General features: G+C 51.2%; 5 protein-coding genes across 9 annotated transcripts in view; 3 read left to right on the forward strand and 2 right to left on the reverse strand.

Moving 5' to 3' along the window:
- The window catches only part of LOC131208030 (muscle-specific protein 300 kDa), a 67,981-nt gene extending 61,445 nt beyond the window's left edge, over positions 1 to 6,536 (forward strand). Inside the window, exons 25-31 of the mRNA XM_058200672.1 lie at positions 9 to 569; positions 636 to 3,562; positions 3,871 to 3,906; positions 4,022 to 4,657; positions 4,735 to 4,939; positions 5,549 to 5,607; positions 5,959 to 6,536. Of these exons, the coding sequence (XP_058056655.1) occupies positions 9 to 569; positions 636 to 3,562; positions 3,871 to 3,906; positions 4,022 to 4,657; positions 4,735 to 4,939; positions 5,549 to 5,607; positions 5,959 to 6,202 (4,668 nt within the window). The 3' untranslated portion in view covers positions 6,203 to 6,536. The remainder of the gene's footprint in view (positions 1 to 8; positions 570 to 635; positions 3,563 to 3,870; positions 3,907 to 4,021; positions 4,658 to 4,734; positions 4,940 to 5,548; positions 5,608 to 5,958) is intronic.
- Positions 6,537 to 6,976: 440 nt separating this feature from the next.
- Positions 6,977 to 8,191, forward strand: LOC131210405 (luciferin sulfotransferase-like). The gene is made up of 3 exons (XM_058203647.1): positions 6,977 to 7,210; positions 7,269 to 7,448; positions 7,512 to 8,191. Exons 1-3 carry the CDS (start codon positions 7,053 to 7,055, stop codon positions 8,137 to 8,139), a joined length of 966 nt encoding a protein of 321 aa, XP_058059630.1. The 5' UTR covers positions 6,977 to 7,052; the 3' UTR covers positions 8,140 to 8,191.
- A 701-nt stretch (positions 8,192 to 8,892) lies between these two features.
- On the reverse strand, positions 8,893 to 18,558 carry LOC131212744 (choline/ethanolamine kinase). Of its 4 annotated transcripts, XR_009156929.1 has the most exons (9): positions 18,446 to 18,558; positions 17,796 to 18,295; positions 13,343 to 13,636; positions 12,171 to 12,724; positions 11,909 to 12,046; positions 11,561 to 11,837; positions 10,449 to 10,664; positions 9,805 to 10,376; positions 8,893 to 9,730 (listed from the first exon to the last, which is right to left on the reverse strand). XR_009156929.1 is itself a non-coding variant. In XM_058206736.1 (8 exons), exons 2-8 carry the CDS (start codon positions 17,817 to 17,819, stop codon positions 10,263 to 10,265), a joined length of 1,617 nt encoding a protein of 538 aa, XP_058062719.1. In that variant the 5' UTR covers positions 17,820 to 18,295; positions 18,446 to 18,558; the 3' UTR covers positions 8,893 to 10,262. The 4 variants fall into 4 exon arrangements, 2 of the variants coding, with proteins under 2 accessions (XP_058062719.1, XP_058062720.1); XM_058206736.1 differs by having other exon boundaries at positions 8,893 to 10,376; XR_009156930.1 differs by lacking the exons at positions 8,893 to 9,730; positions 9,805 to 10,376 and adding an exon at positions 11,022 to 11,192 and having other exon boundaries at positions 10,526 to 10,664.
- Positions 18,559 to 18,968: 410 nt separating this feature from the next.
- Positions 18,969 to 20,279, reverse strand: LOC131210671 (zinc finger protein 484-like). Its single transcript, XM_058203950.1, has one exon. It carries the CDS (start codon positions 20,262 to 20,264, stop codon positions 19,062 to 19,064), a length of 1,203 nt encoding a protein of 400 aa, XP_058059933.1. The 5' UTR covers positions 20,265 to 20,279; the 3' UTR covers positions 18,969 to 19,061.
- A 443-nt stretch (positions 20,280 to 20,722) lies between these two features.
- Positions 20,723 to 22,821, forward strand: LOC131209718 (uncharacterized). 2 transcript variants are annotated; one of them, XM_058202845.1, is made up of 3 exons: positions 20,723 to 21,074; positions 21,132 to 21,890; positions 21,958 to 22,821. In XM_058202845.1, the coding sequence occupies exons 2-3, from the start codon at positions 21,174 to 21,176 to the stop codon at positions 22,294 to 22,296; spliced, it is 1,056 nt and encodes a 351-aa protein (XP_058058828.1). In that variant the 5' UTR covers positions 20,723 to 21,074; positions 21,132 to 21,173; the 3' UTR covers positions 22,297 to 22,821. The 2 variants fall into 2 exon arrangements, with proteins under 2 accessions (XP_058058828.1, XP_058058829.1); XM_058202846.1 differs by having other exon boundaries at positions 21,136 to 21,890.
- The last annotated feature ends 151 nt before the right edge of the window (positions 22,822 to 22,972 follow it).

Here is a 22,972-nt window from a genome sequence, read left to right on the forward strand (position 1 = left end):
CTTTCCAGACCCTCCTAGCGGACATTGAAAGCCGCAAAGATATGATAGAGGACCTGCAGACGATCGCGCAGCCGCTGGTGGAAACGTCCGACGCGAGTGTGTCGGCGGAGATACAGGAAACGGTGCAGCAGATCAGTGTGGTGTGGGAGAGCACCCGGGAGAATCTGCGGGATCTGTGCGATCGCTACGAGAAGGCTGTCAAGCTGTGGCAACACTATCACGACGTTTGCGACACGGTCAAAGAGTGGGTTAACCACGAGTTCACCGAGTATGACGATTTGCGCCGTCTGGAGGATCTACCGCAGGTGGAGGTGTACCAGAGGGCGCTGCTTGATCAGCGCCAGGAGGTGGACAAGCTGCGCAAGCTGATCGGTGAGATAAACGAACAGGTTGGGTTCAGCATCGGCGATGCGCTGTTGGCGGAGATAGACGAGTACGGCAAAAAGCTGGAGGACATCGAGCAGGGGGTGATCGAGCGGCGCGTCAAGGTGCACGATCGCAACGCGCTACACGTCGAGAGGGCTGACGTTACGCAAGCCTCCCGTGGCGTGCTAGAGCACGTGCAAGAGGTACGCATGGTCTTTGGTTTTCTTACGCTCAAGGCGCCGGTCTCTGATGTCTCTCATTATTTACAGAGTCTACAACAGAAGCAGCAGGCAGTGGATACGGAAAATCTGAGCAACAAAATTGTCGATTTGCGTTCGTACCTGCTGAGCCTGTGCGGTACGATGGCCCGGCTGAAGGAGATCCACGCTACCACTTCGGCCACCAGCCACCGGGAGCGTGCCCGAGACGACAATGGCAACCTACAGAACCTTCACTCTGTGTCCCAGAACCTGCTACAAGATACGTACCAACAGTACCAGGAACTGGTACAGCAGCTCGTCTTCACCACGGACGACGACGCTCGGTTGCTCGACTTTTGGCAGGAGTACCTACAGTTCGTGCAAACGTTCCTCTCCACCGGCATCCCGAGTGACTATGGCCGGCTGAGGGCCCACCGCGAGCAGTGTCTTCTTATCCGAACACTTTTGGTCGGCCTACGGAAGGAGCTGCTGCAACGGGGCAAAATCGATGTCCGGCTGGTCGATCGGTATAACGAGCTGAGTCTGCTGTACGGCGAACGGGTCGAGCGGTACGAGGAGCGCATCACGGAGATCGATAACCGGCTGTGGCACTGGGAAAAGTTTCGTGCACTGGGCGCCCGTCTGCACGACGCGTTGGCCAACGTCGAGCGGGAAAAGTTTACCCTCCAGCTGGAGTACATCAATCTGCAGGAGCTGCCGAAGCTGATCGCGAAGGTGAACGCGCTGCTGGTGCAGTTCCCGCGGATGGAGGGCGAACTGGACGCGATGGCCGCCGAGATGGCTCAGCTGGCGCTGTACGCGAAGGACGGCGACGAGGGCACGTTGATTGGGGCCCGCAGCGAGCAGGGCAAGATCGGCGAGAAGATCGGCAAACTGCAGGACAACGTGGAAACGTGGAAAAACTTCCTGTTCGGTATCGACGAGCTGTACGGTCGGTTCACGCGCCGCGCGTACGAGGTGGAGAGTAGCTTGCACGAGCTTCAGGAGTGCCTCGGCGAGCTGGAAGCGGGCCAAGTGGAAGCGAAACTGAACCTCGTCCGGAACTACCACGTCCGGTTGGGCACGGTACGGGAGGGCGGTCTGCAGGAGATTGGCCAGCTGCAGGACGAACTGAAGGTGTGCATCAGCATGTTCGATGTGCGCCGTCTGCACAAACGTGTGTGGACCCTGTGGCAACTTTACGGCAAGCTCGAGCAACGGATCGTGCTGGTGATGAAGCGCACAGAGGAGAGCACCCGCAATCGGAAGCTGTTCTTCGACCAGTACCGAGTGCTGCTCGAATGGATGCAGCAGTTCGAGGACACCAAACTGAACGACGATTCCAATCGGTACGAAGCGTGCACCGACGACCAGGAGTTTATCCGCGGGGTCGAGGAATCGACGCGGCAAGAGCTGGCCCTGAAGGAGTACGAAAAGGACTGGCTTACGGCGACGGGCAAGGGGTTGCTGGCGCACAGCTCGCCCGACGAGCAAGCGGAAGTGATGGTGCACCTGGAGCAGCTCCACGCCCGTTGGGATCACCTGCAACGGCTGTGTGACAGTCGATCGCAGAAAATTACCGAAATCGAGCTGACCGTGCGGTCGCTCGAGACACGCATCGCCGAGATTAAGGCGTGGATGGTGGGCATCGAGCGGGAACTGCGGGCACCGTTCGCCACGATCGACAGTATGGAGAAGACGGTCCTCGACCGGTTGCTGGACGATTACGAGAAGCTGCAGCGCTCGATCGAAGCCAACAGTGGCAACGTGGCGGAGGTGTTGAACCTTTGCGAGCTGCTGTTTATTGACGTGCAGTCGTGGAACGTGCATATCGATCGGCGCAGCATCCAGAACGACGCAAAGGACCTGGACTTGCGGTGGAAGACCGTTTGTTGCGAGTCCGGACGTCGCAAGCAGGACCTGCTGGCCGTGTGGAACATGCTGCTGGAGCTGCAGAAGATCGTGGAATCGCACCAGGACTGGGTAACGGAGCAGGATCGGTACGTACAGCGGGCAGAGGAGCTACTCGGTAGCTACGATGGTGAACGGATGGACGAAGAACTCGAAACGATCGCGATCCGCATGAGCGACATAGCCGCCCAGGAACCGATACAGTGCATCATGCGGCGACTGTACGTGTCGCTCGTGCACAACGATCGCATTGCCAGCGATGGGCTGCGCGTGATAACGGGCCCGGCGTCCCAGATGCTGACCATCTGGGAGCGTCTTCAGGTTCGCTTCTGTACGCTCCGTACCGAGCTCGAGCGCTATCGGTCGGAGTACGGCACGTTCGTAGTCGAGTACGAGCGCATCATTCTGGCGTTGACCCAAATCGACGTGCAAGTGACCCAGATCGAGCACCTTCCGGCCGGCCCCGGCCCCGAGTCGGACCTTCAGCGGCTACAGGAGCTACACAGCGAGCTGCTGTTGGTGGTGGATCTGTTCGAAAAGGAAGACACACTCGGGACGAACCTCGTGGAACGACACTCGACCAACAATGCGATGAGCGAAGACATCCGGCAGCGAATGGCCGAATACCATCGGCTGGGCAATGGCATCAAGGACCGGCTCGATGCGCTCCTGGAGCGGACGGCAGCAGCGCTGGCGTCGTCGTTGGGCCGCGAGACAGACTCGGTGGCGGTTCAGGTCGACACGCTCCGGTTGGGCCGCAGCGAGTCCATCACGGCCAAGGATGCGTACCGTTACCAGCTAGAGACGGCCCTCGGCGAAGCAGCCTCCAACTTGCGCCAGTTGCACGAAGCGATCGAAGCCATCAACGCGAACAACTTTATGTCCTCGACGCAGAACGTGTCGAAAGCGTCGGCCGCCTGCGAATCGTCGATCGAGCTGATCAAGCACCTCAGCACGTTGCTCCAATCGGAATGTTCGGCGACGGCATCCGAAGCGTTTGCCGGGCAAGTCCTGCACGAGGTCGAACGCTACCAGCGGATGCTGGCGGAGTGGAAAGGAAAGCAACAGCAACTCGAGGAGTCTAGGTAGGGACACCCTGGCGCAGTGTGCGGGAACCTTGTTGTAGTACTTTGTGTGCTTTTCTCATAAGCTCGCTCTCTCTCTGACCGCTCAATACTCATCAAAGCAAATTTCGTTTCTCTTCACTCTTTCTCTCTCTCTCTCGATTCATGTACGTCCTTTCGAAACAAAAAAAACCGTTCCTCTCTGGGTCACGCATCCTGTGGGGGCCACACCACACACGCCATACGCCACACGCGTCACGCAAACTACTATACTGTTCTGTCCTTTTACTGTTCTACTTCTTCACCTGTTGCATCGCGAACCTGAGCAGGATCATACCTAAAGCTTACAATTTTAACTGCATACAGTAAGTGCGCTACTTTCACCAAACCTTACACAATCGCGGCTGTCGCATGATCTTCCGCCTTCCGGCGCCCTTGGGAAGTTCCGATTCACTAACGTTTGACACGTGCTTCTTGCAGCAATGCCGACTACCTAACGTGCCCGCTGTGTACGAACCGGAACTGGCAGCAGATCGACAATGATCTGTGGCGTTTGGAGCAGTGGCTCTCGATGGCCGAAGCGGCCCAGAGGGCCCAGCTCTCGAGCCCGCCGTCCGACATCGACGCCCTGGAGGACACGATACAGGACCATCGGGAGTTCCTGCTCGACCTGGACAGCCACAAGAGCATCATCAAGTCACTTAACATTGTCGGCGAGCATTTGGCAACGCACACGCGCGACACCGGGCGGGCCACGAAGCTGCGGGAGCGGCTGCAAATGAACAACGGACGCTGGGATAGGGTCTGCAATGGGGCCTCGCGATGGCAGTCGGCGCTGAACAGTGCGCTGATGGAGAACCGGGAGTTCCACCGTACGATCGGTGAACTGAGCGGTTGGCTGGAGCAGACCGAGGCACGCATCAAGGCCTCGGAACCGATCGACCTAACCAGCAGCGATCAGCGGGCGGTCGAGAAGAAGTATCGCATGTTCCGCGAGCTACGCGCCGATCTGATGCGCTGCGAGCCGCGTGTCGTTAGTCTGCAGGAAACGACCTCGCAGCTGACGAAGTACGTGGACGCGAACAAATCGGAAAAGTTCGACGAAGTGTACGCAAAGTAGGTGCCCCCCGGGGACGGTGCCTCGCGGTGCCACGGAAGAGATCGCTCTAAGATAGCTTTTCTCGTTTGCATAGGTTGACCGATCTGCGATTACGGTTCCACTCGATACGGCGTCTGGTGGAAATGTACATCATCAAAATCGGTGCCGCCCTGGGCCACGACAGTAGAACTAGCTTGGGTGAGGTGCCGCCTGGCCGCGCATCGGTCGCGTCGTCCGCAGCATCACTCGCGTACGACGGCATTAGGCGCCGCCGGACCTCACAGGACGAGCAGCAGGAGGTAGGTGCAAGTGCGGACGCATCCCGATGTGTTATACTTTGAGAATTTACGCTGGCCACTACCACCGCCTCCACCACCACCAACACCACCACCTCCAACACCCATAAACATCCGTCGTCGGCGTCGTCGTCGTCGTCGTTTTGAGTTTTGCGCACAACACTGTGTCAGTAAGTAGTAGATATGCACGTTACCATGACAAGCACCGCCACCACGATTGACAACCCTCCTGCCGACCCCCATCTCAAACTGCTAATCTCAATGTGTGGAGTGCAACACTCGTCCCCATCGGGTGCTCCTGGATCATCACGACATCGTCGTCGTCGGGGGTCCAAATTATGCCGGAAGACTGAATGGTACCAGCACACGGTCGGGTTTTCGTTTCCCTGTCGCAACTCATCGCGATCCCCTTCGATCCTCGATCCCTGATCCTTTTCCCGCGCGCCCATTTGTGTGTGACGATCGTAGCAGCCAGCCGGGGCCGGTTTGCCGGGATGAATTGGAAATTTAATCGATTTTCTTTTTTTCTTCTTTTTTTCAATTTGTGTTTCTTTCGTAAAAAAATATTGTTGCTTCTTCTACTTCACCAATTCTACACCAACCAAAAATTAGCAGCAGAACGGAGCCCGCAACCATCCACCATTAGCAACGGCACACGATTCCAGTACAAAGTAATTACTAGTTCTCATTTCGTACTTTATTCGCCTGTGTAGTTTTAGGGCCCGCTAGGACCTACGCCCTGCTAGGGCCACAGTAAGATGCAATCTTCTGTTATGCTTGCGTCCAGAAGATACGTTAAAATTCCGTAACAAATGTTGAACAGTACTTTGTGTTAGTTAGAGTTTGCGATAGTTTTTAAACTGTAAACGATTTTCGCTTGCGATTAGAGGACAGTTAGAAACAGATATTTCCAGAGGCCGTTATGGCCGTCAGATAGTTTGCAACACATTGAGCGAGACTTATCGCAAAGTGTGACCAGATCGCTAACACTCTCTCTTCATTTCTCCACCCGGAACTGACAGTGCTGGCACCGGAGACACGGAGGGAGACGACGATGTCATCAACACTACGATCCTGAGAAGAAGCTATCGCTTCTTGGGTCGTGTCATTCGTGCCTCGCTCCCGATCCAAGCGATGCTGCTGTTGCTGCTCGGTGTGGTCACGCTCATGCCCCACGGTGAAGAGTACTCCTGCACGCTGGCCAACAACTTTGCGCGCAGCCTCGAACCGATGCTACGCTATCCGAACGGACCACCGCCAATATAGTGCACCGCAGTAGTTACCATTCCTTCCACTGTTCCTCTTTCCACTTCCCCATCTCGTCCTTATGCTAGTCGCGTGGTTCGGCTCCTCTTCCGAGAGAACAACTAATCCTATTCGTTACCACATTAGATATGCTTACGACTAACCCAATGACAGTTTTTTGTAGAATTAGAATCCGCCACCACGCAAGTGGTGGCTTCTGTACAGTTTCTCCTACACAATAGTAATGCACAAACCCCTATCCATTACACGCACGTTAGCTAGGTAAAGGTAATTGACGGATCGGATGGATCGAAGAGGATTGTGGTCGTAAGTTTAATCACATAAATATTTCCATATGAATAAACATGATATTAATAGCATTAATCAAACACCGTGGGTCAGTGTGTTGCGTCTGATCCGAAGGGTCTGCTGACCCCCTTGCACAGCACCGTTTTATCATTTTCTATTGGACCCTGAACTCCGGAGAGAAAGTTCGGAGTACGAGTACATGTCACTTGCGATTTACAGCTGTCTTTGCCGTATCGTTCCGATAAGGCAGCTCAGGGTGGCAATCGTCAGGCTCAACGAGAACAATCACGATAAACCATTATGCATGATAAGGAGGAGGACATTGAAAACCACACTCTGCGGCCCACCGTGCGCCGCGATAACGAACCAGGCCGGGCCGACTGTTTGCGTGCTGCTGCAAGATTTACAATCCGCTGTAATGCCTCGCGGCGTCCAAAGCTATCGTTCGTGGTAAACGATCGTGAGATTTGGTGCACTCGGTGGCAGGGCGCAGGGCATCTCACTGATAACGGGTGGAACCTTCCGTTGGGAGAGTAGGTTCTCGGATCACTCGTCGGGCAGAATGTCGTTCGAATACACGGAAATAACGGATCCCCTGTACGTGGACAATCGAGAGGCGAATGGTGAGGAGGATTTCGTGATGGTTCGTGCCAAGGAGTTAAGCGACGTGCCGATTTCCATCCCCAACTGGCAACCGGAGGCTCACTGCTACACCAAGAGGTAGACCAAGTTCGATGGCGAAAAGGAGACACTGATTTTATTTCGTTTCTTCCGATAGATTTCTTAGTTACGAAAAGGAACTGGTGGACGCTCCGGTTTACGAGGACGATGTGTGGGTTGCTTCGTACCCAAAAAGTGGAACCACCTGGTGCCAGGAGATGGTTTGGTTGCTTTGTAACGATCTCAATTTCGAAGCTGCCCGGGCTGAAAGTTTACGCACGCGGTATCCGTTCCTCGAGTAAGTTACAATCGTCTGGTGTGCTTGTCGCGTATTATGCTTCGCGTCCACCTTCCCCGGCAGGATTAGCTTGATTCACGACGTTCCGGGCAGCTCGTTTGAACGGGCTCGCGAGACACGGCGGCCACGTTTCATCAAGACGCACCTGCCCGTTTCGATGCTTCCGAAGGCCTACTGGACGGTGAAACCGAAAACGTTGCACATCCGCCGGAACCCGAAGGCGGTGGCCCTTTCCTACTACCATCACTCGCGCGGCTATTTCTACCGCGGCACGATGGAGAACTTCATTCAATCGTTTATCCGCGAGCACCACTTCTACTCACCGTTCCACGCGCACGTGATCGAATACCACGAGCTGCGGGGGTGCGAAAACGTGCTGCACCTTTCGTACGAGGACATGAAACGGGATCTGCCCGCGGCCGTTGGTCGGGTTTGTCGGTTTTTGGGCAAATCGTACAGCGAGGCCCAGCTGGGGCCGCTGTACCAACACCTTTCGTTTGAATCGATGCGAGAAAACCGGGCCTGCAACTACGAGGATCCAGATAACCCGCGGGATCAGGATAATCGATTTATTCGGAAGGGTCAAGTGGACAGCTGGAAGGAGGAACTACCGGAGGATTTAGTTGAAGCGCTCGATCGTTGGACGCTTGAGAAGGTGCCGAACGCGGAGCATAGGAAACTGTTCGCTTAGGGGGGGCCTAGGTGGTGTGTAACTGTTACTTTCGGTTGATACAAAATAAAATTCTTATCAACAAAACGAAAACAGAGAGCTGCGATCGCTGTCATCGTCCTAGTCAGTTGCTGCCGGAACTTTTGGTACAACCTGATAATGAAAAGAGCAACCTATTTAGAAAAAGTTTGGGAAAATTGCTATAACAACCACCAGGCGATGCCGACCACTAGATGGCGCGGTGCTCGATTTTTAGCAGTATATTGATTTCTCTTTTCCTCAATAGATGGCTCTTGTCACACAAAATAATTCAGTATCAGGTTGTACCAAAAGTTTGTGTGATTTTAAAAGGATTTCGCGAATCAATAATATAGTAGAATATCATATGTTTGCGTGTACTACACATAAAACTAAACTTTTCCACAAAACGCTAATATAGTATACTGACCGCCGTTGAACTTGTAAAGAATGCTTTTACCCCCCTCCGGTGCGGTCAATGGGCTTTGTGGACGTACCATGGTATTTTATTACTCATAAGGTTGCAAGCTGGATTGCGGTCAGAATGGAACGTCGACTGTTAGGCGCACACGAAAACGGTTGTTTCGAAGCGATGTACCATTTAAACGATTTAAATTCTTTAAGCCGTTCAAGCAACGTTCACGTGGCAAAGCAACATCGTTAATGAAGAGTGTGTCGCGGTTGCCATCGATCTAGTAACCTGAAGCCAGAATCACCACGCCGTTCGTAATATTATTAAAATATTAACAGACCAGAGAGCTTTACTTTAAATGATTTTCTTTATTCATATATAAGCTTTGGGAAGGCGCTGCTTGAAATCGAATTAAAGGACACCCATGAACTATATCTACCTTCCCAGACCCACCCGTGCCTTAAGAATAGCGCTAGCTAGCAAGGTACGGACTCTGAGTATCAGAGTCCGTTAATTAGTAGTGAATTGGACAAAAAACACCGGATCCACGCACGATTAAAGAAGGTAGTATTAATGTGTATACACAGATGCCATTGCCCGCGGACACAAAGGATGTCTCAAAAACTCTTACCGCCGACGACCGCCTGCTCTAACTGCCAGGACAGGGCACAACAGTGTCTATTTGAGCCATGTGTTCTGCTCACCGATCGTTTACATATCACGTATTTGCATCTCAACCGCACAATATCACCATCACCGACAGCTGCTCGCTCCCGCTTATAATGTAAGATTACGTCGATCGTGAAATATATTGTATACTCGTCGATAAGAGCAAAAGTGAGAGAGAAAGAGTTAAGTACATTCAAACGCATTGAATTACTCCTTCAGCTTTTGTCAATTTATGATATGTTTACTGTTTATGCACTGTTTGTTAGTGTTGCATTTAGGCGCTTTCGGGTCCTATATCTCATAGTTTCACAACAATTAAGCTCTCCCGCCGATTCCGCAGGAAGGATGTGTAGCCGGGGTTTTTTTGTTTTGCTTTGCGTGCTCCGACGCCGTGCATCAGTCCTAGAAATTCGTTTTCAATTTGCCACGTTTCACAGGGATTCGCATTTCCTATCACTCCCATCATATCATAATCTTCCGTCGCCTGAAACCTCTCACCTAAAAGCTATCGCACTACAAACAAGGAAACAATGTAAAAAAAAAACTCAGAAAAACATAAAATTTATTGCTTAGTTGAGTTGCTCTACCTTGTCGAGGAGACTAAAACAAACGAAAATAGATACTAGTTCAAATGGTTAAAGTTTTGTTGTTCTTTGTATCACACCTTCTTGGCCCACAGCCGCACAGCCGAGCGCTCTGACCCTAACATTACTCTAACTACCCTAACTCTATGCTTGAAAGATCGACACGGATCATCGCTTGGTGTGCGAAGCGCGAGCGGTGGGATAAGAGTGCGATCGTGCGCGCCTTCGCCTGTCCACATCCATAATAAATAGTCACAATGCACAGTGGTTAAACGAAAGGACACTCTAGAGCTAACACGCAAACCGAAGACAGTTTCGCATTCCGGCAACTAATACTGCTGCACATTGACGCAGAACTTGACCCTAGCCCCCCCACCCCCGTACGATGTCCCCGACCTTCAATCATTGCGATAGTTGTGGTTGTGCAGATAAGGATGTGCTTAAAATGTCACTTCTCTGGCTCACTTCTCGGGATCCATCAACGAGGCACCACCTTTCGGGGACCCGTTGCCCATCGTTTCGGTGTAGAACTTTTTCGCCAGGCGGTACTGCTTTAGCCGGCACACGGCGTACTCCTGGAGTGCGAGAACAAGCGAGCGGAATGAGCGAGCGGGCGATCGGTGACGATCCTCGGGCAGCGCACTTACCATGTAGCCAAACTCGATCTGCTGATACACGTTGACGATGGCCCAAAGACTCCAGAACAGGTGGGATACCATCGTGAAGCACTGCACCTCGCGGCGTATCTGTTCCACCTCGTCCGCGTTGCTACCGGCTTCGGATACTTCGTCCCCGTCGCCCGCCACACTATCGTCTTCGTCGCCCGACGACAGATGGTTGAGGTACTGGGCTATGAACTTTTCCTGCGGACCCGAAACGGAAACAGAGCGAAAGGGGCAACATTAGCCAAACACCGGGAACCGGGGACCGTACCGAGAGTGCTGCGCTAAAAGGTGGCACGCAAACTTGAACGTTGCATTAAACAAACGGACTTCATTCATTCGCTTCTTTGTGTACTGATCCCGCAAGAGCGTTTTGCCGCAAAATGTAAGAGAATGGGGCCAAGGAAAGCAGAACGGATCAAGGAGGGGAAGGATCATCCGGGAGACACGAATGGATGCAATGGAACCAGGGCAGGGAAGGGGACACCAAACGGACAGCAACACAAGGGTGCAGAATGAATGAAATGATGTGAATAAATGACAGTGACAAAACTCTACTTTGGACAGTCGCTACACACGCGCGCACACACACACTGGCGATCAGTGGGCGCGCGCCGACAGCGGTAACGATCGCAGGCTGGCTGCTCAGGTGTTCAGAGCGGAACAACACTTCCGTGTGTAGGGTGGCCGCGGCGTGCAACAAAGGCCGCGCGCCCGCATGTGGCCCTTCTAGAAAGAGAGAAACCATTACTGACGCTCCGGTGGTACCGCCGCCGGGATCGGCGGCCAATTCTCTTGACTACACGGGGGAGGGCGCGCACACATGCCTGGAGGGGAGCGGAGAGTGACACGGATGCGTGCGTGCGGACTGTGTATCTTTTTGTTTCACTCCACACATGCTGCCAATAAACCCATATACACGGACACGCACACACATCCTCGCGGTTAAGGATGGAACGGAGTGCGCGCGGTTCACGTTGCTCTCGAGTGCGCAAAGCCGAACTGAAGAGAGAAACAATAGAGATCGCAAAAACGAGGGAAATCCAACAAACCCCCCGGGTCACTGTGGGGTTTGTTGGGCGGTGTCGGGCGCTTACCTGCTGCTCGTAGGTGGGGTACTGGTCCAGCTTGTGGAAGAAGTACGGTGCCGCACCATTACTGTAGTCGAACGTCCACTCGAGGAAGTGATTGGCCAGATCGAACCCACGGTAGTTGTAGGCGCAGTACTCGAAATCGATGATCATCAGCTCCGGTTCGCTGTCCGTGATGGAGGACGCCGTCTCGGAGAGGGGCTGCGAGTTGCCGCTCAGCACCGAGTCACGCGTATTGTCAAGATCGTGCTCCACCGTATGATCGTTTTCAAGCGATCGTTTGCTGTGGGAAACAGTAACCGATGTTCAGTGCACTACTCCAACTCTGGGCCAATCCCGTCGCTTCGTACTAACCGCGAGTTCCGGTTGAGGTTGATGGTTGCGTTTCCATGGGACAGGGGGTCACCGCTAGGTACAATTCCATTCGAAATCAGAATACCGCTAAAGTGAGAGTCCAGTTGCGTGGACTCATCGAATGTTTCCACCGAATTGCTGCAAGAGAGATTAAACAGAGCAACAACCTTTAACCCGCCGCGTGCTTCTTATCGTGCGTAAGCGGCCACCCGGATCGGATGGTGGTTGCCAAGCCGCCCGCCGGCTGGCTGTGCGGCCTTACCATTCGTAGCCGGTTACCGGTTCATCCTGTCGCAGTAAGATGTTACCCTCCTGCAGATCGTTGTGACAAAACACGACCGGAAAGTCTTCGCTTGCGATCATCGACCGCAGCCACTTGACTTCTCCCGCGAGGTCCATCTCCGTCAGAAAGTCTCTGTCCACGTCACTAATGTTGGTGCTCCCGTCGGTGCCGTCGGTTCCCCCGACGTTTCCATTGGCACGATCACGGTCCATCGTCTCCAGCGTTCCTTCGATGCCCTTCAGCCACCGGTGCATCGTGTTCCACAGCCAGTCCGGTTCCTTCGACAGCGGAATTTTCATACTGTGAATCGCGGCCATCTTTTCGGCCACCTTGAGCGATATCTTCGGATCACCCAGCTCGGCCGTTTGCAGGGACCGGGCGGGAATGTACTGCTCGATGCGACCGCCCGGAAAGATGCCGTGCAGTTTCGGGCCCAGCTTCCGTTCCGACAGCAGCGTAAATACGACCGATTCCGTCAGCATCGTTTCCAGTGCGTGTTCCCCGTGGGTTTGGCCATAGATTCGCAGTAGCACCTGGGTAAGGGATAAACCGATTATTCAAATATTACTGAGCCACATTTCAGTCACAAATGGCAAACGCAAGAGCTTTGGTGATCTTGCTGATCGACCGCTGGTATGAGCGTCACTTCCCCCTCGCTCGCAACTATCTTATCTTCCGAAGGTAATCAGCTATTAATTAACAATGTGACCCCATTGCCCAGCACCGTGAAGTGGGTGACCGCAACGGTGGAATGTTTTGACATTGAAACATCGCTTGATCGTCGATAAATGGGCACCAATCTTGACATAATGGATGGACGAGTGTTTGCTTCGAAGTGCTGTGCACCGTTCATAAGACGCATCTTCATTTGGCGAATTCAATGGAAAGACAAGGCGGCATCTGTCCATCATGCGCCTCAATGACGCCGCAGATGTTCGCCGTAAAGAAAGAGTGTCATCACGGCATCACGTTTCTTCGCCAATCTGGAACCACGAATGGCGCCTCAGTAACGGCCGTTTTGTGCAACGCAAATCATTGCTTTAACCACAAGCCAGACTTGCCACGTAATCTTACGGTCTTGCAGAAGGCTTTCGAAGATAGGCGGAAGATAGGCCTGTCCGAAAGGGATTTCGATAACAAATTCGACTTACCTCCTTCGGTTCCAGCATGCTCGTGTAGCTATCCTTGCGGGCCCGCTTGTTACCGTTCGTGGGCTTGGTTTTGCCACAGAGTTCCGACCCACTGAAGGAGTCTCTCGGTGAGCTGCGGTTCCCGCCGCTGTAGTAGTGTTGGTCCGGAAGGCTAACGTAGTACAGGAAGTTCGAAAGGCCACCGCTTATCCGCTTCAGCTGCAGTTCCTCGGCCGATATCGTCTTCCACGCACCGGTCAGGTAGTCCCGGCAGATCCGTGCCGCAATGTCCCGCATCTCGGAGGGCGAACTTGCCTGCACGAAGTGGGATGCACACTCTATTAGTAGAACATACTAGAGACCCCCTTTTACTACCGCTACCTATTGTGGTCTAATGTGTGCAAATAACAGAACAACACAGCACAGGATGTGGTGGTGCAGTGTGTAGGGTAATGCTGCTAATCGACTGTTCCGCAGTGTCACGCCCTGCTTTTCTCGGAATAAAGAACCACGAATGCACTCATAAGCTCCCGTCGCTTTACCCTTTCGTTCGTAAACGGTTCAGAAGACAAGGTTTTTCCTTTTTGGCAAGCGAATGTTGCTTCCCTTTGTGAGGGTATAAATTCGAGGCGAAACGAAGACCTGTTTTTGATGGCACATACAACGGTAGCACTGGCCAAATGCTTGGCAAAAATCGATACTCCCGCGTTTGGCACTCCGGTCCCCTTGGTGGCACGGTACGATGCAAAGTATTGTAACTCAAAGCGATGGTGGCCGTCAACAAGACCTTGGCGTTCGAATTCTTTTACATTTATTTCTTAATAAGAGCAGGAACTAGTTCCGTTGTATCAATCCTTAGTGTCGGTGCATTGTGAACCGCATATTTCTGTTTAAAGTGCAATCCTTTACGGCAGCGGGGTTTAGGTGGATTTGGCCGTGACACATCCTTTAGACACACACTGGCAATCGAGCTGGCCAGTACGCAAGCGTATCCACGACCCCTCACCTAGTACACCACGCCACCCCCCGACGCCGCACGTGTTCCACTACGGCAATCGGAACACCATCGCTTTACGCGTTTTGCACGTCGTCCTGCAGCTATCCTGACGCCTCAAAAACTATTATTGCGAGAAGGCTCGCCTGTGTGTGGGTGTGCTTTGGCCACTACCGCACCACACCGTAAACAACAGCTGTCTGGCACGCGAACCGCGAACTAGCTGGCACGTTTCGCAATCCTTCGCACACACAACCCCATCTGTTTTTGTCCGCGGCGCGGCGCTTCGCTTGCAGAGGCGTAATAGATGACGTCATCTTCTCGGCGTTGGTTCCTGTTCCCGGCCAGCCATTGGCACGGGAATGGTAAACAAAAACACGTGGAACGAACGGATCGATTGGGTTCGCAGAGCCAGAGGTCTGGCTTTCCCTGTGTAACTGTCATTTGCTGGTATGGTAGAAATATTTATTTGGTTCTTGAGCCGAACGAATCACGCATTGAAAATCAAACGGACTGGACGACACACCAAACCCCCCAATTCGCTAATTATTACCCCAAAAGCAATTATCACCCGTGTCGATGGACGATGGAACCGAAACAGGCCACTATTTTTGGGGTTGGAATTGGCGATGCGATGCGAAAGCAGGTGCCAAACTGAAATCCTCTAAAGATCAACAAAAGAAACGAAACGAACAGCATGGAATTAACCTGCAACATTTCCGTGAGCACATTATGCTGACAACGGCACACGCGTCATCGATCGCGGACCGTCAATCTGTTTCCTTGCCAGTGGCACAAAATGCCACCGTGTCTAGCGAGCGCACCCGGTGGCCAACTTCCCCGACCGGGTACATGTCGTGATCGGGGGACAATTTCACCAACATTCTCCCTGCGGGTAAAATTACGTGTCATTATCATTGTAAGGCTAGCAACCTTCCGCAACTGCAGCGCAATCGTCGGCCGGCAATGGAATAAGCACCTTGGTGCAGCAGGAGGTTCGATGTTTGATTCATAAAGCTCGCTAGGCCTCATCACGGCCCGTTTCGGATATGGCCCGACGGTTGTTGTATTATCGATCTAACCGTCATATGCAACCGTCACAGCACGTTTAACTCGAAAACTGCAACACCGAGTGCACACAAGTGGCCGTTCCCCCGCGTTATTGCGTTTTTAACGAACTCTTTGGAGCAGAGGTTGTGAACCGGGTTGTACAGCCGCAGGATTGCCGAAAAGAAATGGACATAAAAGGTAGCGTTCTAACCAGCCTCTGAGTCACTTATTTGGCCACAGAGTCTCGTGTTGACTCGCGCCATAATCTACTGATAAGAGAGGAGATGATGAAAAAGAGAGGAACTGTGTCATTAATTCGGCAAGGTTGCCGCTTATAAGCGGACGTGGCGGTAAAGCTGTAATTCCGCAAACCTGTTTGCAAATAGACTTTGCTAATGCATATGCCAACAAACCGTCTCGTGAGCGCAGAACTGGAGGTCACCAGAGATGAGTAATGGACCTGCACCACTGAGGCGTTGTCAAAAGGAGTTATGGTAATTACCTACTTACAAGTGTGAAAAAACGAAAAAAAGCAGTAATGAACCAATACCAATAAGTGATGATATGAAGCAACGTTGCATGAGTAGGAACTGGTGCAGCCCTGCAATGGTGCAATGTGCAAGATCGACCTGTGCAGCTACAACAACTAAGCTCTCTGGCCAAGGGACCATTCGGTACATCACCTCAACCAACTGCTGCTTCAGGGAACCAGTCCTCCATTCGGCAGCCACCTTCTATAGACGGGGAACATTGACAGAAACCACAGTACGTTGTAATTAGATATGGGCGCACACGCGGTGTTCGAGAAGCAGCATCAGTATTGACGTTCCATTCCATCAATAAAAATGTGCAATAATATATTCACATTTCTGTCACACGTGCGCAGCGAGGGAAAAATCCCACCACTAATCGGGCGTATCTCCGACGACACGTTACTGTTGAACAATAAATCCGTCATAAGGGACGGACGACTATCGCATATTTCCCATGGCAATTATCTGGTAAAAAGAACTGAGGAAGCCAAGATCGGATCCGGGTGGGCATAGCGCACGACCAGGGTGAGAGATAGTCTGAGGGTCAGAAGCCCAAGTAGAATATTCCTATCGCACTTAAATGCCAGAGGCCTGACAGGAGACTATGTGCTCGACGCAATAAGAAACCTTCGCCGGAGAATCCAACAACTCTTTTGACGCATCGTAAAGAAGATGATTTGATGGTGGTCGGTGGTCTTGGCGGTATGGCCACCCTTTAGTGGAATTTTACTGAATGTCGCCAGTCCATCTTACAAATGACTGTGTCATAAACAAGCCGCTGATAACGGCAGGCGCTGCGTCGATTGTGAAGTGCATTTGTTTGGAAACACAATCACAAGCTCTACTTCCTTCATAGTAGGCCTTTGAGGCAGATGATGATGATGTCCAGGAAGGGATCTAAACTCATTTCCGTTCAACAATTGACATGTAAACAAGAGATTCATAAAAGGGCAAGCCTTTGTAAGCGAAAGGCGATACCTACGGATCAGCAGATCGGTGGCCAGGGGTATCATTTTCCGCACGAGATCCGTGGTGTGAAGTGGAACCGAAAACTGCTAATAGCCCATAGTAACATCAGCGCAACCTATTAGCCAATGTTAACCACACGCCGTTGTGATATTCATGGGAACTGTCACGCACCAACTGGTTTTCGGGACATCAAAGGGAATCCCAAACTTGTTTCGCTTGGAACACTCCTTCGATATCGGGTAATAAGCGGATCTCCCCGTTTTATACCAACCACCTCAGCGCACGGTGCTACGCAGCTGATCGCACGTATGCACACGCTATGTAAATGCGTCATTGGCTTTTTTCGATTTTTTCAAGGAGCTACCGCGCGACAAGGTAAGCTCGAAGGGCAGACAGGTTCTTCTACGCCGTACCAGTGCGTCGGCGCTTTAGAAAGTGTGCCAAAATTTCACGTTCGACGGTAGACCAGCGCCACTCGTACTCGCCCATTACAGCACTTTTCTCTTTTCATATCATCTGTTAAAAAGTGCACGAACCCCTAGAATGGACAAAGGTCTCGTTATTTCTCATTACCCGATGACGAAATTTGTTTTCAATTTACATTCCGCACGATCACGAAATTTTGCACCATGCAAGACATTTTCTAGTAAAAGCAAGGCGAGCAGTTTTCTAATTTTAAATCGCCGCCAATATCGAAGGCCCATGCGTAGAAGGCCTGTTGTTGCTGCGCGGCGACCGCAACTTATTGGCATAGTTGTACTCCTATTTTCGCATCTTACAAATCTCGTGCATACGTTTTCTTCTGCCGTTTATCACACAACCGGGAAACATAATCGAACAGTCACGCGTTTATGCCTGGAACTGATAACGATCGACAGAGGACAGAGGCGACTCTTCTGCGCCCATGTGACACTTTTTCTTAACTTACCTTGGCAATGAGGTTGCTCGTCATATCGCGTTTGGTGGATTTTGCGAATCGCAGCAACCAAGGCTACACACCACTTCAAATGCACCGATCCTGGCGCGGTTTCTAGACGGATGCAACGAGTTACGACAGCCGTCTCGGTCGCGAGGTCTAGTAAATCCGGTCAGGTTTTTCGAAAATTCCAGTCTTTTTTCCTTGCTGATAAGCGCTCGATGGGCCCCCACTCACAACACCCGCCTGAACTGTGGCAACGCTTCACGGGTTTGCTCGGTCGATGCCGTCGATGATTGCGATTAATACCGCAGCGGGCTGCTTGACTTTGTTCGAAATTTGTACTTCCCGTAAACTCCTGATAGTGCACGGTGTGCACTGCAAACGATGCACTATTTAATTTCTTCTACTGTGATACGAGACACTTTTCTACATGCGGATTACACTTCGCCGGATTACTGCTTGACGGCTTGTTTTCAATGCCCACCACACTTTGGGGTACCATAAAAAATCTGCGGCAAAATGGAAAATATATATTATGAACCTCTTTAGCCGGACCGCACTGTTCGAGCAAGAGGAAAAAGCTTCTTCCACTCTCCCTCACGCGCACTCCCGGTTGATAAAACAATGTTTTGTCCAACACGCTTTCCTTTGCCTGTTACCTGCTCGATTCGGAAGGCACTTGGAAGTTTCGTAATGTCCTTTTTCGCAGTCTAATAAAACAAATCTACGAAATCGCCGATGTAAACGACGCACGACGAAATTACACCCGACGATTTCGTTTTTGGAAAATATATTGTTTCCTTTTTGGAGATAATCAGTCTCGGTATTTTCTGACCGCCTGTTTAACGTTTCGACCGGGCGTTCCCGGTCCCTGGTTTTCCACATGCGACTTTCGCCTATTTTTCCGTATGACTTACGAACGGGAAAGGGACATCCGACGCTAGAGCGAGAGATAACCACATTTGACGCTCGCACCAACACGATCAGCCGAAGTTGTACCCGAAGAGAAGTGCGACAGCTGAGCGTTGCAGCAGTGTGCGTGCATTCGTGAAGGAAGGATTGAAAACCCGTTTTCCACCGAACGATGAAAGAGCAGTGCTGCCAAACGGATCTTTTTAAATGGACTTTATTTGCGATATAAATACACTTATGAGACACGCATTAAGCGTTTCGAGAGTGGTGCCGTCCTAAATTATGAGTTTAATGCAAAAGATAGTATGTCAAGAGATTCACGAAAGTGAACCAGTCTTACTAGAGTAAACGAATTTTACGCTACTAATGCTTTTTCCGGCGTCTCAATGTTTTGGTCAACGTAACATCGTCGTTGGCGCGTCTTGTACACTTGGGAATGTGCTGCATAAAGTTTTGCTTTCGCGCAAACTTGTGACTGCAAATCTCGCACTCGAACGGGTAGTCGCCGGTGTGCTTGAACTCATGGCGCTTTTTGTCGGAAAAGTGAACGAAAGTTTTCGTGCAATAGTGGCAGTGGAATGGCCGTTCGCCCGTGTGTTTACGCATATGATGGTTTAGGTTTATAGGGTGCACAAACGACATATTGCACTCGGGGCAGGGATAATTTCGCTCGGTTGCATGCCGGGCCACGTGTACCTTGTAGTTACTTTTTTTCGCAAAATTCATCCCACATTGCTCGCAGACAAAGGGCCTCTCGTTGGTGTGCAGCAGCGTGTGCGATTTCAGGTTGCCCTTGGTCGAAAACTCTTTACCGCAAACATCGCAGATATGTTTTTGCTTGCCCAGCTCAGCGCCAGCCGGGTGTTGGGCCGATCGCGTTTCTCTTTTGACTATCTCGACCTCCATCTGTATTGTTCCGTCTAAAGCAAGCCTGTCAGGTTCAGCCGCTTCGTGGCCCTCCACTTCAATTTGTTCGTGGTGATCCTCTACCAGGTACTCTTCCGTGTACTGAACGTCCACGTACGAAAAGTCGTTCAAAATTTCCTTCTTCACTGTTGTCACATGCAGCTCGCTAGCATTAGCATCCGCTTTATTCTGGTCGGGTAACGAGGGAACGTTTTCTTCCATGATTGAACCTGCTGTAGCTAGCATCTTCTTCTTCTCTACCAGCTCCTTGTTTGCGTCGGAATGAAGTTCCTGATGCTCGATCAGAGCATCCGTGTCCGGTGCGGCAACAAACGATCCTTTCGTGACATTCGCTTCGACTGGAGGTGGAACCGGCCGATAGAACAGTATTTTTCGTAGCTTCCGATCCGATGCGATGCACTTTTGCCGAATAATGTGCGCGTTTACCAAGGCCACTAGGCAGCTGTTACAAACCATTTCGGGCAGTCCTTCGTCCTTCTGGACGCTTACTCCGGATGTCTTGGAGATGAGCGTGGCTGGTTGCATTCCCGATGGCAATAGCTCGCAGTGCTCGAACAGTGGCCAAAAGCTATTTACCTCTTCCATACAAACGCGACAGATATCGAAAGGATCTATATCACCGACTATCATTGTTTCCATCGTTTTGGTTGATGTTGGAATTTGCAATCGAATGAACAAATGTAAACAATGAATATCGCCTAAATTTGATGTTTGTTGACGGTTATTTGACAGCTCCAGCTCGCTTTGGTATTCTCGGACTCGGAGTTCGCTCGGACTCGGAGTTCCTAGTTTTGGGTTATTACAGTTCACTAATTACAGTATTTCAGTTCACTAATTTATTAAACATCGGTTTGTAATTTCAGAATTTCCACTATCTTAGTCCGCAATGCAACTGCAAAATATCCTTTTCGTTCAACGTCCCCGTGCCCGGTGAAAATGCTTATTCTTAGAAACAATTCGAATGCTTCAGTCACCTCCAATGTGTATCGCTATGCTACACGCATACGCATGTGTGAGTTGAGAACGCTTTGGCGAAGAGTTAACATTTAGTAAACTTTTACGGTACTTTTAGTTAACTTTCTGCATCGTCGGTTTGTTATTTGTGCAGGATTGGAATAGCAACGATATGTCCCATTACTGCCTGGTTGCGTTGAGTATCGCATAAAACATGGTGAAACGTGAAAGATCCAGCGAGAAAAGGACCATTTCTATCTTCTTAGTGTGAGAAAAATTGATCAACATAGTTCCGAATCGACGGGAATTGATGTGCCGGGAAACATTGCTGCCTTTCCCTTGTGCTTCAATTTCTTGGCAGCGATTGTAAAGACGCCTACCTCAATTGTTTGGCAGGACAGTATTGCTATTGGGAAACCATTTATATACAAGTTGGCCGTCGCCAAAGAGTGCAATCACATCGTTGAATCTACGGTTCCAGCTCTTGAGCGGTTGGTAAGGGCGCTTTGCGTGGCAAGCAAACCGAACCATTATTGATTGTCGTTTATATAGTTAGATTGACCAGCCGACTTAGCCAACGAAGGAGCTACCACCATGCGAAGCCGCACAGAAATGGTAACCAACACGATCGACGGGTCGGACTTTGACGAAGACACCGATTTCGAAGACTCTGAAGAAGACTGGCGTCCCGAGAAGGGCGAAACGAAGGGCGGCTTGAAGCGAAAACCTCGTGACATAATCACTGGCAGTGGTAGTAGTGGACGGCGTGGAGGTCGGGGTAGTGGATCGAAACGTGGCCGCCAAGCCGCCAGCCGCCCCGGGCGCAAGCCAAAATCGGCTGAAAATACTGATCGATCTTCGATGACGGGTGATGACGACGAGGAAGGGGACGATGTCGAAGAGGACGATCCGCACTCGGAGAGTGAGCCGGACACTGACGATAGTTCGGCCTCACCGGCACGGAAGCGTGGTCGCAAGCCGAAAATGGGGAAGCGAACGCCGAGCCGCAAAAGTGGCGGTGGGGCGTCTACCTCGAAAGACACAAAACAAAGTCCAACGACATCTGAAGGAGAGGGTACGACGTCGACCAAGTCGAAGCCAATCCAGCGGAAGGTTGTTAACATTACGAGCAGCTTTCCGGATAAGGCCGGCATCTTGAAGTTGTACGTGTTTAAGGACGATCTGCGAGAAGGAATTCGTGACAATCTGAAGGTCTCCTTGTGGCGCCGCGATGGTTCCAGCTTGCTGCAGAAGTATTTCCGTGACAAAACCACATCTCCCACTACGCCCCAGTTTACATCCTCGATGGTGGTAAGTTTTCCAAACGAAGAAACTAGAATCCAAACACCGCCTATATTGAGCCATTCTCACCACACAGTATTCTTGCTGGGAGGACAAACGGGCCAGCGACTACATGGAAGTGAAGGTCCGGTGCATTGAGCAATCGAAGCAGTTACGGGTGCAGGTTATGGATGTGGACGCGACGGAGCGACGCGCCAAAGAGGAGTACGAAGAATATTTAGCGAGCAACGCGAAGCGAAACTCGAATCCTAGTGAAGGCGAGCGAAACAATGGCAACGCCAGCACCAAGAAGGATGACCACAACGACGACGAAACCGAGGAGTATGGGGACGACGAAGAAGCGGCTGCTGAGGAGGAGGACGAGGCCGAAGAGGAGGACGAAGGCAGCGAGGAAGAAGCGCCCCAGGAGGAATGATTGCAATGAAACGAAAAATACACAGTTTGGGGAGAGAAAAAGAAAGACCGACAGAGAACTAGGACATACGGTAAGTTCAACTTCGCTATCTATCTCTGTGCCGGAAGGATTTGAAACAGAGTCTCGGTGCGCACTCGTCCTGTCGTCAATCTGTCATTTACTATTTAAATCGCAATGTGTGGACTAAAAATCAAGTACGTTGTCGCTGCGAGCGGAAGTTCGGAGAGCACTGTTTTATCACTGTGAAACGCCGATCTGTACGATCTTCGCTCAGCGTTGTGGATTAATGTTGTAACGTTTATGTTATTATGTGGAAACGATGAAGAACTTGCCGATCGCGACCGATGAGATTACTTTAGGAAGCAAGAAACATCTATGACAAGCATTAAAATGGACATCAAACAAACATTCACACACTTCTAGTTCGTGTGTAGCCCCGTATTTATCGCAACGACAATGTAACCGGAACCAGGCGACGCTGAAAATGGATTCATTGTTTTAAATGGAGCAATAACTTTGTGCAAACTATTAATGCAAGGTGTGTTTTTCCTGCACTTTTAGTTGCAGTACTCGAAAGAAATGTTTTGGACGTCCATTTATGTTTTCGTAACCATTCTCGGATCCAAGGAACCTCAGAAGGCACGGAGTCCGTCTCCGGCATATTCATTACAATTGT

The sequence above is a fragment of the Anopheles bellator genome, chromosome 2 (genome assembly GCF_943735745.2).
Source record: "Anopheles bellator chromosome 2, idAnoBellAS_SP24_06.2, whole genome shotgun sequence".
Taxonomy (NCBI): domain Eukaryota; kingdom Metazoa; phylum Arthropoda; class Insecta; order Diptera; family Culicidae; genus Anopheles; species Anopheles bellator.

What these genes read in the sequence shown, in the direction of transcription:
- LOC131210405 (XM_058203647.1), top strand. Translation starts at nt 7,053, where the DNA reads ATGTCGTTCGAATACACGGAAATAACGGATCCCCTGTACGTGGACAAT. An exon ending in GCTCACTGCTACACCAAGAG is followed by an intron (nt 7,211 to 7,268) that starts GTAGACCAAGTT and finishes TTCTTCCGATAG; the next exon opens with ATTTCTTAGTTACGAAAAGG. An exon ending in ACGCGGTATCCGTTCCTCGA is followed by an intron (nt 7,449 to 7,511) that starts GTAAGTTACAAT and finishes CTTCCCCGGCAG; the next exon opens with GATTAGCTTGATTCACGACG.
- LOC131212744 (XM_058206736.1), bottom strand. Translation starts at nt 17,819, where the DNA reads ATGACGAGCAACCTCATTGCCAAG. An exon ending in CGAGCAACCTCATTGCCAAG is followed by an intron (nt 13,637 to 17,795) that starts GTAAGTTAAGAA and finishes CACTTCGTGCAG; the next exon opens with GCAAGTTCGCCCTCCGAGAT. An exon ending in GCATGCTGGAACCGAAGGAG is followed by an intron (nt 12,725 to 13,342) that starts GTAAGTCGAATT and finishes TCCCTTACCCAG; the next exon opens with GTGCTACTGCGAATCTATGG.
- LOC131210671 (XM_058203950.1), bottom strand. Translation starts at nt 20,264, where the DNA reads ATGGAAACAATGATAGTCGGTGATATAGATCCTTTCGATATCTGTCGC.
- LOC131209718 (XM_058202845.1), top strand. Translation starts at nt 21,174, where the DNA reads ATGCGAAGCCGCACAGAAATGGTAACCAACACGATCGACGGGTCGGAC. An exon ending in AGTTTACATCCTCGATGGTG is followed by an intron (nt 21,891 to 21,957) that starts GTAAGTTTTCCA and finishes CTCACCACACAG; the next exon opens with TATTCTTGCTGGGAGGACAA.